A 15,705-nucleotide genomic window follows, 5' to 3' on the forward strand; every position below is an offset into this window, starting at 1 on the left:
GAAATGGGTGTATGAGCCAAGAAGCCATTGTCCCTGTTCAAACCATTGCTGAGGGACTGTAGTTTATGGATGAATTCCAATTCTGCTGTTTTTTGTTTGTGTGTTTGTTTTTTGTTTTGTTTTTTATTTATATACCGCTATTCCAAAGATCATAGCGGTGAACAGCAAGTAAGCTAATTAGCAAATAAGCTAATTTGCCCCCAACAGTCTGGGTACTCATTTTAGCGACCTTGGAAGGATGCAAGCCTGAGTCGAGCTTGGGCCCTTTTGCTGGTCTTGAACTCGCAACCTTGTGGTTTTGAATGAATGGCTGCAGTACAGGCATTTAACCACTGCGCCACCAGGGCTCCTTTTCAGGGTTTCTCTTTCCAATCTACATTTGTAGTTTTTTTGTTCAAGGACCACTTTTATGAGGATCAACATGGAATGCTCAGGGAGATTGGAATGTTCTGCCACCGGTTTTTGTCTATTCCCATTCCTAATGTCTGATTTATGTCAATTTATCCTCTAGTGCAGGGACTGGCCTGTTTGCCCAATGTACAGCGCTGATGGACACTGATGACATACTATGGCACAAATCACATTGGATGCCATAATATGTCATCAGTGCACATCAGCACTCTACAAGTTTCCTGGAAAGAAAAACAAATATATTTCAACTGGTTCCTGCAATAGATAGCTTGCAAAGCACTGGACAAGATGACTTCCAAGACCCTTCTAACTCTATTAAATCTTTAAGGTGTTTCTCTTGCATTCAGAGTATTGGGACACATTAGCTGCATTTCTATTATCATTCAGTCTTGTGCCCTCAAGTCAATCCATGTATATGCTTGCTACCTTCTGAGGCAGCAGTTCTCTTCCTGCTTGCTTGAGAAGGGCTGAAACAGACAGCCCAAAAACACTAGATTGGGGCTGTGGCGGAACCCCAGCAACCCCACATCATGCCCTCAACCCAGTTTTTCTGGCACAAAAAACTGGCAGAGACCCACTCCTTTATGTGCTGGGAAAATGGTGCCTTTGCTGCTGCTGTAATAATTTATCAGAGCCCATGTGGCATCTAAACACTGTGCTGCTGAAAACCACCACCGTGTGGGCAGCGGGGCATCTTGGGCGAGATGCATCGTGTTTACACCACACCCCCAAACCACTGGGAAGATGCTGCATTTTGCCAGTCTATTTTCAGTTTTTGGCTTCAAAAGACTCAGTCTCAATATGTTAATAGTGTCTTAAGGTACTAAATGACTTGTTCTCTCTTACTGCATAGAATAACTAATTCATGTTTATCTCTCAGGTTACTGCCTCAGGAGACCAGACAGCGAAACTGTGGGATGCTATGACTGAAGAATTGCTGGGGGTATGCAAAGGACATCAGTGCAGTCTCAAGTCAGTTGCTTTCTCTAAATTTGAGAAAGGTAAGTCATCATCAGTAAATCTTGGCATTTCTCTTTTGAGAGGAGGAGAACAAGTGGAACATAAGAGTTGCCCTGTTGTCGGCTGAGTTGATTGTAATGGAAGCAGATTTCCCCATGTACATCAAAAGTTTTCCTTTCCCTCCTCCTTTCCATCAGCAGAGCCATGATGCCCATGCAGCAAAGCCATGATGGGGAGTATTCTGGCCCAGACACTGCCCCAAGTTCCCCGTTACCTGAGCACTCCAGAGCGATGCTAGGCAGCTGTTTACACAGTGTACCAATGTGCTACCTGGTGCAGATGTTGCTGTCATAGGTTCCTCCCTCTGAGGTTAAAAACAAGTCACCCAGACTAAATCATATGACTGGGTGCCTTGTTGTGATCTCAGAGGAAGTTTTTTCTGGAAGTTCTAGAGCAAAAGGTGAGGTTTTTAAAAACCAGTTTAAGGGAAGGATGGCCTGGATTCAGTGTGGAACTGGCCTTCTCTTGTGAAGACCGTCTTAGTTGAATCTGGCACTGCCCCATGAAGATAGGTTGCAGCAAGGGCAAACCAGTTTCAGTTGTCCATGTAGACATGCCCATGTCAGCTCTTTTTAAAACCTAATTGTGTTGCAGAGCGTGTGGCAGAGGGGTGATCTTAGCCTGGATTGATGGGTCCTTTCTGTAGACCTGGTCATACACCTTGGCCAAGATAGAGACTTCTTCATAGGAACTTACTATTGGCTGTCTTTTTTTTTTCATTAATGAGTCCCATTTTTATATTTCACAGCGGTGTTCTGTACTGGAGGAAGAGATGGAAACATAATGGTCTGGGATGTTCGGTGCAATAAGAAAGGTATACTATATATCTACTTATTTTCTCCTCTCCCCAGTACCATGCCTTCATAAAGTTTTGTAAAGTTTTTCCCCCTGCAGAGGTATAAATATAGCCTTGAAATTTAGAGGATGACTAGTTAATATTATGCATGCAAGTGTGGTTCAATGGACGTTTCTTTTAACATTGCTTCTTGAAACTGCTTTCCAGATGGATTTTACAGACAGGTGAAACAAATAAGTGGTGCCCACAACGTAACAGACAAGCAGACACCATCTAATCTAAAGAAGAAGAAGCAGAGCGTAAGAGGGCTTGCTCCGTCAGTGGTAAGGATCTGGAAGTTATAGAATATCTTGCTTTTTTAAAAGGCTAGTTCTGTAAGACATTCTAAATCTGTAACAAATTGAAATCTCACTGGGCTCAAAAGTAAACTGTGGAAGTAATAAATGCTAGGTGGAATAAGTGAGCAAAGGCTTCAGTAATAATTATGCTGAAAGGTGGCCGAAGGGAAAAAAGGAGTGCTGTGACATCACAAGACAGTTTTGTTCGGATTTCCACAAAACAATTGTTTTTTCTCAGTGCCAAAACACACTGCAGAAATAATCCAGTTTGAGACCGCTTTAAGAGAATCCTGGGAATTGTAGTTTATTGTGGCACCAGAGCTCTCTGACAGAGAAGGCTATATGTCACACAAAACTACCATTCTCAGAATTCCCTAGCTTTGAGCCAAGGCAGTTAAAGCAGTCTCAAACTGGATTATTTCTGCAGTGTGTTTTGGCCCTCAGTCTGGCACGCAAACATCTTTCTTTTCCTCTTGTGTGTCCTCTTATGTGGTTTCTTTCACTTACACCCCCAAAAACAACACATTCACTCAGAATCATCAGAGGCCACTTGTACACCTGCAGAGACCTATATCTGTCCTCTGTACTGTATTCAGTGGTGATTAATCACTGATATACCTACTTGTAGTAGGTATACAACCTTAACTACCTTACGTCTTATATGTTTTCTTTTGTTCATGACTGTTATGTGTAGATTAAATATTTATGATGGAGCCACTGTATCAGTCTGTAGCACTATAGTGCTAGTCATCAGTAAATGAGGGATAATTTCATTAACAGTAAAGAAGAAAAAGCAGTTTGTTAAACTATGTTTATTGAGAATGCCAAGACAAATCAGTGCAGAAAGGAACCGTTTTCTTTTCTTTTAAGGACTTTCAGCAAAGTGTGACAGTGGTGCTACTTCAGGATGAACACACCTTAATTTCAGCAGGGGCAGTTGATGGGTAAGAACACCATTTTTGAAAAAGTTTTAAAAACCCTTCTTAACTCTCCTGTGTTGAACTGAGGACATTTAAGAGATATGTGTGTTACAGACTTATTGAATGCCTCTTATATTGGACTTTTAATTCATAATGAGTGTTACCATAGTAGAGCCTACTCCTGCTGAGGTAACTCTCTTGTATTCAGATAACAACTCTTTGAAAAGATTTCAGGATGTGTCTAATAGTTGAGAACTTACTGTTGCTTGCCGTCAAGTTGTTTCCGACTTCAAGCAACCCTATCACAGGGTTTTCTTGGCAAGATTTATTTAGAGGAGGTTTGCCACTGCTTTCCCTTGAGGCTGAGAGCATGTGACTTGCCCAAGTGCATTTCTTGACTGAGCTGGGAATCAAACCCTGGTCTCCAGAGTCGTAGTCCAACACCCAAACCACTATACTGTGCTGTCTGTCTGAGAAGATACTACTTTAAAGTGTTGCTGCTGTTGTGTGCATTCAAATCATTTCCAACTTATGCTGATCCTCAGGCGAAATCACAGGGTTTTCTGGGGCTGAGAGTGTGTGAGTTGCCCGAGGTCATCCAGTGGGGTTCCAGAGTTGAGCAGGAAAACAAACCCTGACCTCCAGAGTCATAGTTCAGTGCTCAAACCACTATACCCGTGATGGCGAACCTATGCGACACTATTTTGCCAAGCATGGGCCGAGAGAGGGAGGAACAGGCATGCGCGTTCCCATTCCTCCTCCTCCTTGCCTTTTCTTGGCTTCCAGCTTTCTCTCCAAGATAGCTGGAAGCCAAAAAATGGTGCTGGGGAGAAGGAGCCAGAGGCCCTACCAACATGCTCTGTAGGACTACAACCATCCACCCCAGATGGTATTGAGAGAGGCATCCTCATGCATGATGGAGAGCATAAGTCCTGACGACTGAGCCAGCACTCCATATATTGGCTTGTCTGTTTGTTCATTACAAAGTTAGATTTACAGGATGGCTGAGGAGCTTACAGGTAATCATTTTAGTATGCTGCATCTGACTTTGGCATAACAGGCTTTTAAAAATGAAACCCTTTATTTCAACCAGTGTTAGCTGCACAGCTTTGTACAGATTAAATGGACGTTTAGAGTTCATTGCATGCCTTGTCTTGAATAATGCAATAAAGCAACTTTAGTTTAAAAAATGAAGTAGAAAGCATTTTCATGGTGGCTGATTTTTCAAGCTCTAATGAAATCTCATTTTTCTGGCTAGGTAATGATTTTATGCTAGCTATTTCATTGCTGAATGTGTTAAAGAAATGGAAGAAGCCATTAATGTTGTGTACTAGTCAGTCATTGTCGCTCACTTTTAATACATTTGTTAAAGGCATGTTGGGTTAATTGATCATACAGAAAGTTGTATTGTCCTTGGTGCTGCATACAAATGAAATAAATAAAAATAATAAATAAATGAAAATGGACAGTGATGCAGAACCTCTGTCTCAAATTTTAGTGTCATCAAGGTATGGGACTTGCGAAAGAACTACACCACTTACCGTCAGGATCCATTACCTTCCAGGTCTTTCAGCTATCCTGGGAATAGCACACGTAAACTAGGTATGGCATAAAAGTGTGTTGGAAACAATCTCTCTCAATCTCTGTTTGTCTCTTAAATACTGACTAATTTGCATTCCCACACTAGAGTTATGCCTTTATCTGATTCTCTGGATCCGTCTAAGTTTTGGCACTGAAAATGGCATGTTGATGAGCTGTATCAAAAGAAGTCATGTAATGGATTGGCTTTCTGGGGTTGGAGTTTTAAAGGCATTGTATTTCAACAATTTTGTTGTTAACTAGAATACTGGTTGCAGATGTTAGTGTTTACATATTTGGGAACTACTGTTTAATTCTATGGAAATCATCTTAAATGGTGATACAGCCATCTTTCATTGGTTCCTGTGCTTCACAAAATCTATGCCAGGGGTGGACAAAGTGTGGTCCTCCTGATGTAGCTGAACTATAATTCTCAACATATCTCACAACTGGCTCTGCTGGCAAGGACTGATGGGAGTTGCAGTTCAGCAATATCTAGAGACCCATACTTTACCCCGTGCTTAGTTGTGGCATCCCTGGGGAGTACGGCCTACACCAAGTGACACCGTCGGGCCCTCCTCCGACTACGGGATGAGAAGAGGCAGGCATGCCCTTCCTGGCTTCATCACAGCTGCAACTTCCTCTTCAGGTGGCCGCCACCATGGCAAAAGAGAAGGGCGAACGCATCCTTTTGGCTGTCCCCACAAACCAAGTGACACCTGCCATTGCCCTTAATTAAACCACTGTGACATAATGGATTTCTTAGCATGGTAGTATGACACGCCATCTGTTGACTCCACCATAATCTAATAGTCTTCATGAATTATTATTATTATTAACCTTTATTTATAAAGCACTGTAAATTTACACAGCGCTGTATATACAGTCTTTTTAATTAGACGGTTCCCTGCCCTCAGGCTTACAATCTAAAATGGCACCACACAAAAGGAGAAGGGAGTAGTGGTGGGAACAAACTAAAATCTGGAAAGATGGCGGTATTGTTAGAGCCAGCATGATGTAGTTGCTGAAATGTTGGACTAGGAGTATGGGAGACCAGGTTTGAATCCTTAAGTTCTTTCCATGATCTTCCATCAGATAAAACTGGGACTTTGTCTTTCCATGTTCAGAAACCTTAGCCCTTATTAGTTATTTAGTGGTTTGGTAATTTAGGGGGGATACAGACGGGTAGAAAGGAGCGCTGAGACGCCGGCAAAAATGCACTCCAAAAAGGAGCTGCGGAATGCATCTCCTTTCTGCGCCACTGCCAAGGTGCCATTAGCGCCCTGGAGTGACTAAAATGGTGAAGGGTCTAGAAACCAGACCCTATGAGGAATGATTTAGGGAGCTGGGGATGTTTAGCCTGGAGAAGAGAAGGTTAAGAGGTGATATGATAGCCCTGTTTAAATACTTGAAGGGGTGTCATATTGAGGAGGGAGCTAACTTGTTTTCTGCTGCTCCAGAGACTAGGATCCAGACAGTAAGGGCTGTCCAACAGTGGAACACACTCCTTCGGAGTGTAATGGAATCTTCCTCCTTGGAGGTTTTCAAACAGAGGCTGGATGGCCATCTGTCGGGGATGCTTTGATTTGGATTTCTTGCATGTCAGGGGGTTGGACTGGATGGCCCTTGCGGTCTCTTCAAATGCTGATTCTATGATTCTATCTGGCATTGTAAGAACAAGTTTATTTCAGTACAAACTTTCATAGACCTAGAGCCCACTTATTTAGATACATAGAAGGACTCCTTATTCCAGATACATGCAAGATTTTGTTATTGAAAAAAAAAGTTCAGAGGTTAAAACCAGGTGGGTGAAGCTGTGAGAACACCATGAGGCAGAATATGGCTTCAGGATGTTGACTACCTTTGGGGAAAGGAAAAGAAAACCCAGAGGAGAAGGGAAATGGAAGCGGGCCAGTGAGGAAAAGGCATTTCTAATGGGCTTACTGGGTGGCACACTGAAACACTGTGTGGTTTGCAACATTTGTGGCAGGTGTCACTTGTTACTTCTCAAGTTTATCATTTCTGAAGCGAGAGATTATGTATTCAATTCAATATTTAATGTATTTAAATAGGTAATCTTGTTTCCCCTAGGTTATTCTAGTCTTGTTCTGGATTCAACTGGTACCAGCTTGTTTGCTAATTGTACCGATGACAATATATACATGTTTAGCATGTCAAGCTTTAAGACCACTCCAGGTAAGAATGGTATTGTTAGAAGATAGTTCATTCATAACATTAGGTACTTCTTAAATTTGCAAGGGTATGATGTGTGGATTTATTGTGTCAGTCATTGCCTAACAGCATAATCTTGTGCATGTTTCCTAAAAGGAAAACCTCTCTACATTTAGTGATGCCTAGCCTAGGGCATAGAATTGCAACCTGAAGCAATTGCAACCCGAAGCCATCTTTCTGTCTATATAAAGATCTCAGAGCAGTGTACAATATAATTATCATAATCAGTTTAAAACAACCTGAACAGTAAAAATGATTTTAAAAGCTAGAAAGGCATTAAAACAGGTTAAAAGAAGACAGACTAAATCAGTTAAAATACTTTAAAACAATTCAGATGTCACGTCCATGGGGCTAAATCAAATAGTTTGGCCAGTTAAGAGTAAACCCATTGAATCAGTGGGGTTTGTTAACTCAGTACCTAAATAAACTCTCTAGTTGGGTCTAATAATTGGATTTGGTTGATAAAATCAATACTTTTAGGTAAACTGGAATATGCATTTGACTTATGAGCTTTGGGTGCTTCTGGGAAAACAGCAAGAAGAACATGAGTAACTTTCTTCCTCATTTTTCTTAGCAATTAGTATATAAGGCATGCTGCCCCTGTCATAGAGACAGTGTGTATTCTTTGTGACAGGCATCCATTGAAAGCCATATCTAGCCCTCTTTTAAAGCCGTAGAACTTGGTGGCTTTCGCTATACCTTGAATGTGTTTTAACCCCTATCTTATTTAGTGCTTGGCTTTTCTTCTGTATCTCAGCAGAATCTCTTCTCAGGCCACCAGAGAGCAGCAAATACCGAAAGGCAGATTTAAATAAGTTTGAAAAGAGCAGGTGCTGCTAGTTTCCTTTTTGTACTTCATCTGATTGAACTACTTCTTTGCCTCAAGAGTTTCTAGAATATAATTACTTCACCTTTTCCCCCTTTTGGAAGAAACTAGGTCACAGAAACCTTCTGTAGAAACTTGCCTGCATTCCAACCATCTGAGCTCATACTGTATCCTGTACACTTGAATGCTAAGGAGAACTATAAAATCCTGCCATTTTTACCACGAGAAAACCAGCTACTGTGGCAGCTTACAATGTGTACACTTTAAAGAAAAGGTGCAACATGTGTAGCTTCCCTTTATGGATTCATAGAAGTTAGGGGTGTGCAAACAAATAAAAATTACAGTTCAACCTGAATCAAGTGTGTGTCAGATTGTGAGGTGTTCTTCTTGCACTGAAATGTGTACTTCTGTGTGTATTTTTTGGAAATGTATGCATTGTCGGCAGAAAGGAACTACAGAAGCATAGGTTACCTCGCTGTGCTACCCTAGTGGGGCAGGGATTATTTAACTCAAAGTTAGTAATTCTGTGCTTTTTTTCTCCCATTAGCCAAAGTGTGCTTGTGTGTACTTTTAAAATGTATGCATTTTACTGGCACTCACCTTTGCTGAAACTATTTTTTAGGTGTACAGTTCAGACTGCAAGCTAATAACTATGATTCCCAGCTACTAGTTGCAGTTTGTTCAAATCATGGAGGTGCAAAGTGGATAAATTCTGGTCCAAGATGACCTGTAACATTTTTCTGTCCAATTCCTAATAGATGCCCCCTGTTACATTCTGTGCTAAGTTCAGACATGTGTCCTTTCCACTCCTACAGTCAACCCTTTGCATCTGGATATAACTTTCCCCAGTTAGTGACAGGCACTTCCAGTTCTTGACATACCAGGGGCCTTAGATATTTGGAACAGTAGTTCCAAGGCATCACAGATCAGGGAAAGTTTACAGAGTCCTTAAAAATAGCAGTGTGACCCATGTCATTCAGCTTGTGCATATCCTCCTCAAGAAATAAGATATCAGTTGCAGGAAATAAGTAGCAGCTTCCCTAAAATAATCAATGCCAGAGGACTGAAAGGTAGTAGTAATTGGTGCAAAATGGAACTGAAGCAAGTTTAAGGAAGCTGACCAGACAAGCAAGCGCATTTTGTTTTGTTTTAATTTTTTTTGAAAGTGTAAACTGCCTTGAGAAACAGTTGAAGGGCATGTTATATACATCTCATTGCTGACAAATCTTTAAAGTCTTGAGAATCCAAGTGAATATAAGAGCCTCCTGGATCATATGGGGACTAAATAATTCTTGCATACAGAACCATATTTATTTGACTGAAGTAGGCCCCAGCTGATATTGCTCAGCATATAGGCACAAGATGAGAAATTTGAGTCGTTAGGTAGACTAGAGCCAGCATTCAGAATTACCTGCATTAAAAGTTGCTGGTGTTCATTGTGTGGTTAAACATTTGGAACAGTAGAGGATAATTGGTCCAAAACACAGAGAAATGCAGCTCAATGCTAGGGAATTCTGGGAACCGTAGTTTTGGGAGACATTTAGCCTTCTCTGCCAGCGCTAATGCCACAATAAACTACAATTCCTAGGATTTTCTCGCACTGAGCCAGTGCAGTTGAAGCAGTCTCAGACTAGAAACAGTGTGCTAGGATCTACTCCTTCATGTAGACGTTAAACCTCTCCAGATCAATTGCAGCAAGACTAGCTCATTGGGACTGGGGTGAAGCAGGCAGTTGGAGATACATCCATAAGGTTTGGGGCCAGTGAGTGCAGACCCCTGCTCCCACTTCTTTCATGAGTGGAAATCATTTGAAGGGATCTAGTGAAAATGATGATGGGTGAAGTTAGTGAGACTAGGAGCTGAGGGGGAAGGGTTATGGCACCGTGGTGACACTGACAGATGTGATAATACTAGGGCAATGTGACAACCAAAATTACAGTTTTCAGACTCTTGCTTGGAATCCTGCTTTGCCTCCTAATATTTGCCATCTTTGCCTTCGCTTTTTGACTTTTTCCTCCTTGTAGCCTTTCAAGTTGTCAATATCCATGAAAGCTAGTGGAAGAAGCCATTTGCCCTAGAGTGAAAAGAAATATGCCTAACAATTTAGACTGGGGTGTGAACAGGCAGGAAACACCTGCATTATTGGCCTATATTGTATAATTGACTTACACTCAATTTGTGTCTGATTGTTCTTTTTTCCCAACCCCTTTCCCCCTTGAACTTCAGTCTCAGTTTTCAGTGGGCATCAAAACTCCAGCTTCTATGTCAAATCCAGCATCAGTCCAGATGACCAGTTCTTGATTAGTGGCTCCAGCAACACACATCCCTGTATCTGGAAGGTAAGCAACTGAAATCCCTGCAAATGGTCTGCCAACAGTTCTGCTCTCTTCTCTCTGTGTTTGTTACATCTGCTAAGAAGGTGGGAAGGCAGTCACAGGACATCACTGGAGGATGCTGGCTGGGGACAGCTCTACACTTGTTAAAATACTCTGGACCCAAATTCGCCCCATCTGGTCTCTTGTTGTGGGTTTTCAGCTCTTGCAATAAACGATGGGTGGTTTCCTTTCCACGCAACCTCTGTTCATTGCCCAATGCCACTACTGAAGTCAGAACAAGGTGCCCAACCATGCAATCAACACTGGGCAGCTCAGAGGGACTGTGAGTGAAAAGACAACCACCACTGTCACTGCAAAGAGACCTGAAATCCTGCAGCAAAAAGTGAGTTATTTGAATGTAAGTTAAGAGAGGAAGCCCTGAATTTGGCGCAGGAATTGTGAAGATAATCCAGACCCGATTTGAGGTTTTGGCCCTGCATTTTATAAACAAAACACAGCAAGCCAGGGGAAACTCCAGAGTAAATCAACCATGTAGACAAAGCCTAGGAGATTCTGGGAGTCCAGAAGAAAAAAGCCTTCACTGTGGCATGCTGTGCATATCTTAGATAGCTGTCATGGCTGAGAGAAAGCCTCGATATAAAGCAGAGCCAAATTTCTGCCTTGCTCTTCTCCTTGCTGCTGCTTATTTGAGGTTGCTGATCTTAATCTGGTTTTAATGGGTGTTTAAAAATTCCTCTTCAGTCCTGCTTAGCTACGACAAGGTGATAGTTCTTGCTTCATATTTAACAGCAGTCCGCATTCACCAGAGTCCGATGGATTTAATTGTTTTGATTTTCTCTCTCTTGTTCCTCTAGCACTTTCCCCTGTTCACAAGCTCTTGCATCAGACTTGTGTCTGCTCTACCCCACCCCATGCCTGCCCCTGGGTTGCTTAATTTCCCAGAGTTAAGGCCTCTGCATTATTATAGCAAGGGCTCAGCTGCAGCCTTGAGCAAAATTCCTAAGTACTGAGTGACAGCTGAGAAGCTTAGTTGGCATGCTGAGCTGATGTGTGGAGAAATGCAAATATTTTATGTATTATTTTTCCACCCTCAAGGACATTTATTTAGACATTTTGGGACCAGCCCCATCAAGTATAAAATAACCAGAATGAAATGTTTTCTGCTAAATCAAATTTCTGTGTCAAAACTAAAATAACCCAATATGGTGAAAGCTCATCTGTATAAGGAAGGGAAGATTTGCACGCTTCTTGAATAGGTTCCTCTTCTCTCCCAATCCACTTCTGTTATTTTGTTACACTGGAAACCAGCTGAAGAGGACACTCTTTAAGTATTTTGGTAGAAAATTAAGGAAGATAGCTGGTCTGTCCAGATATAAAATTCCTAAGCTTCTTAGCACTACCTTAAAAACATACCATATATACTCATCTATATGTCTAAAAATTTATGTCTAAAAATTGATCCCATGCTAAGAACTCTTCCGGCCCTGCAGGAAGAGAACGGGACCTTCCACATATTCCAGGACAAATCATGAAACCTCTGGAAGACATGCAAATCTTCACTTATATACAGATGAGCTTTCAGCATGTTGGGTTATTTTAGTATCTAAATCGGCCTTAATGAACAGATGTTCTCCATATATGTTGGACTACAACTCCAGTAAGCTGCAGTCAGCATAGGCCATGCTGGCCAGGGATAATGGGAGTTGTAGTCCGGCATTGGAGGGCACCAGGTTTAGGAAAGTTGATTTGGAATGCAAGCCTGCAAACAGAGTTGGGTTCTTCATTAAGTATGGCACTGCATTGTATACAAAATACTTAAGCAGTGAAATATTGCCTATTCAATCTTTTATCAAATGAACACAGAAAGTTGTCTTGTAACTTGTCAGCCCATTGTTTCACTTGCTTAGAACGAACTGTACTGACTGGCAGGGACTCTTCTGGTCTTTAGAGTGGAGTCTTTTTCAACTTTACTTGGAGTACAAGGGACTGAACTTTAGACTTGATGACCGAGATCCTACATTGTTTCAGTGTACCATAAATATCCACTGGCAGAGTTGCATTATGCAACCCCAATATGGAACACCAACATAGCACAATCTATGTGGATCATTGGTTAGTGTACACAGCTGACAGCCCTTTCTGCAATTGCAGTACGCAATGCGCAAAGGCAGATCATAGAGGTAATGGCCTTTCACACACTACTCTCTGTACTTTAATGCACTACCAAATGTACAATGGACAACTCTGCTTATGTGGATGTCACCTGGATATGACTATTGTGCACAGATCAAAAAAGAACAGCAGCATTCAACACATGAAGTGCAATTTAGACCTTTGTATGTCACTAACAAGGGCTGGCCCTTGTGTAAATCATGTGCTCTGCCTCAGGCTGTGGCTGTCTGCCTAAGTTGAGCCTTAGACATTGACATTGGGTCAGAGACACAAATGACATTTATTTTTTGCCCAACAATTTTTCATACTTGACTCAGCAGCTAATCATGGCAATGCTGCTCCGTTGAATTACTCTTCATAGCAAGGTATCCAACTATCTGATTGTATATATTTTTTTAAAAAGCTTTTGTTACACTTCCTCTAAGAGCTAGAATTGGGAGATTTTTTTTTCACCATAGCATGATGCTGCCATTCCTGTGCCATCTGAAAAAATGTTCCTGCCAACCCCAATAAGAATTCATTGGCGTCATGTCTGACTCTCAATTGTCCTACAATTCTGCTGTGTGTATGAGTATGCAGATGGATTTCAGTAAGTGGTGGGGAAACCACTTAGGTTTGTGCTCTACACTATTAAGCACTAAGTTAAATTGTAAGTGCCATCTTTAAAACTGCCCCGTGGAAAAACTAGCAACATCCTGCTGCCACATAATCTTCTATGGAAATGGTATAAACTGCTTGCTTTTATAGTGCCTACATTATAGGTTTTATAAGGGAAGAATTGGCTATCTGGGATGCCTCTAGGACAGAGGTGGCTAACCTCTGTCCAAGGGAGCACGCAACTCACTTGTTCCAATATCTTCATTGACTGCCAACCCATTTCTGGGCACAATCCTGACAGATCATATCTCAACACATGTACCTGCTTGTGTTTTGAGATACGATGGGAGGACCCCTATTCTCTATCCTACCACCCTTGCAGATATATATAATAGGATGGAACAGAGCCTTCTTGGTGGCTGCTCCAGACTCAGGAATTCTTCCTAGAGAGGCTAGTCTGGTGCTTCCTAGGCAAAAGTTTTGTAAGCTGTCCCAGGGCTGGAGGAAAGGCTGAAGATAGCATATAAAAACACTGCTGCCACCACCACCTTAGCCCTCCAGATGTTTTAAACTGCAGGCATCGCTGATAATCCCCTTTCATTGCTCACTGAGACATCTGGAGGATTAAAGGTCCCCATGCTGCTCTAAAAGATGCTACACAGGAAGCTATTTCTGTTGTCTGTGCAACTACATCTGTTCCAACTGGAATCCTGTTGTATGATCTCCAGACGTACAGTCAGCCCTCCGTATCAGCAGGCTTGCCATCTGCAAATTGGAGCATTCAGCTGTTGGAAGTAATGATTTAGGCAACACCAAAGTATTTGGTGTATAGATTGGCTCCACGATTATTTTTTTCCTTCCAAAGAACTGAAGAAGGCTTGCAGTTATGTTACTGCTTCTAAGCCAAAGCTGAACTTTTCCCATGTTCATTCCACCTTGCAGTCATTATAACCGTGAGATGAACATTTTGTCAGTGGATACGTTTTTGTGTGTCTTTTCCCTTAAGTTCCACAAGCTGTCCAGATGCACAGATGCATTTTATTCCTTCTGAATCTAGATCCAACAGGAAATAAGGTTCTTTTGCCTGCTCTCATTAATGAGGGATTAAGAGATCTTGCTACACAAATTGGAGAGAAAAATCTGCTAAATGTAAACAAAGGTATTTTCCCTACCAAGAGCTTAGCTGTCTTCCCTAAAAGGGCTTTGGTTTCCATGGTATTGCCTGTTTTGACAAAGAGGTTGGATTTTAAACATGACATTTAAAAAAAAATAAAAGGCAAGAAGCAGATCTAAACTTGGAAGGAAAGCCCTCTTCAAATGAGTTGACCTGACTCAAACCAATATTGTGCATCCTCCTTAAGAACTTTATATATAGCTTTCAAGCTGCCAGAACCAAAAAAAAAGGCTTCTGAAAAAGAACTGGATCAGGCAAAATGGAGCATCCTTTCATGCCTCTGTGCCTTTCATACATCCTTGCAAGCTTCATTTACACACATGGTGAAGAATCTATTAGGTTTGCTTAGTCATCAGTGCAAATCCCCATCAAATATCACATTACTAACAGTGACTCATAGCTTCAGGAAGTAGAGCTTATTGAAATACAGAAATGGGCATCTGAGATTCTTCTGCATGAGGTTAGCTTAGGTTGCTCCCTGTTAATTCTGGGTAAAAGGATTTAGACTGGGTGGAATGGAATTAAATCACTTGCTCTCTCACCTGTGCCATTTTCAGAAGGTGCTCCTGGGTATTCTGGCTTGGTTACTACAAATAATTGGCCAGAATGGAGACTGTGGCTCTTACAGGATAGGGCATGGAAGCACCAGAAAGGGAAGACCTTGTGTTGACCCTTCATGGGAGCTGCAATCCAATAACATTTGAATCAGAGGTTAGAAAAGCTACATTTGGGACTATAGTTCCCAGAATCCCCCACCCTGCTGAGCCACTGGTAATTTAGGCTGGAGAATTCTGGGAGTTGTCGATGAAAAAGTGACTTGTCCGGGCTCTGCTATAGAGAGCCACAAGTTTCTCGTCCTTCCAAGGCTTAATGTCATCTCCTTGTGATTCAGTTCATTAAAAAGGTGGCTTAACAGCAGTTGATGATGCCTTAGCACAGCGAACCAAAGGCCTTTTGTATCCACCTCTAAATTTCTGCCACAGAATATGTCTTCCTTTCTATTATGTGTGGAGTCACAGTAAGCAAATCTAGCTGCAGGGCTTGTTTTGGCTTCTGAATTTATTGTGTTCAAAACAGTAAGGGCTGTCAAAAGATGTTTTTAGACTGCAATCCCTTACATTTGCCTGTAAGTCTCATTGAAGGCAGTGAGTTTGACCTCTGGGTAGATAGATGTGGGGTTGTGCTGTAATTCTGATTTAGAAGGAGATTTGTATGTGGAGATGTGCAATTTTGCATGCCTACTGTGTAACTTGAAATCTGCTACAGAACTGGGCAGCAAGATCTTTGCTTTATTTCTCCCAGTAA

The 15,705-nt window shown here is 41.7% G+C and overlaps 1 protein-coding gene across 2 annotated transcripts in view; it reads left to right on the forward strand.

Moving 5' to 3' along the window:
- The window catches only part of LOC149310591 (denticleless protein homolog), a 35,127-nt gene that overhangs the window by 4,811 nt on the left and 14,611 nt on the right, over positions 1-15,705 (forward strand). For both annotated transcript variants that reach the window (XM_089528316.1, XM_089528317.1), the window contains exons 5-11: positions 1,292-1,412; positions 2,180-2,245; positions 2,435-2,550; positions 3,436-3,509; positions 4,984-5,087; positions 7,155-7,259; positions 10,348-10,460. In XM_089528316.1, coding sequence (XP_089384442.1) covers positions 1,292-1,412; positions 2,180-2,245; positions 2,435-2,550; positions 3,436-3,509; positions 4,984-5,087; positions 7,155-7,259; positions 10,348-10,460 — 699 coding nt within the window. The remainder of the gene's footprint in view (positions 1-1,291; positions 1,413-2,179; positions 2,246-2,434; positions 2,551-3,435; positions 3,510-4,983; positions 5,088-7,154; positions 7,260-10,347; positions 10,461-15,705) is intronic.

Source organism: Sceloporus occidentalis, unplaced genomic scaffold (genome assembly GCF_023333645.1).
Source record: "Sceloporus occidentalis isolate IW3139 unplaced genomic scaffold, rSceOcc1.0.p SCAF_6, whole genome shotgun sequence".
NCBI lineage: Eukaryota > Metazoa > Chordata > Lepidosauria > Squamata > Phrynosomatidae > Sceloporus > Sceloporus occidentalis.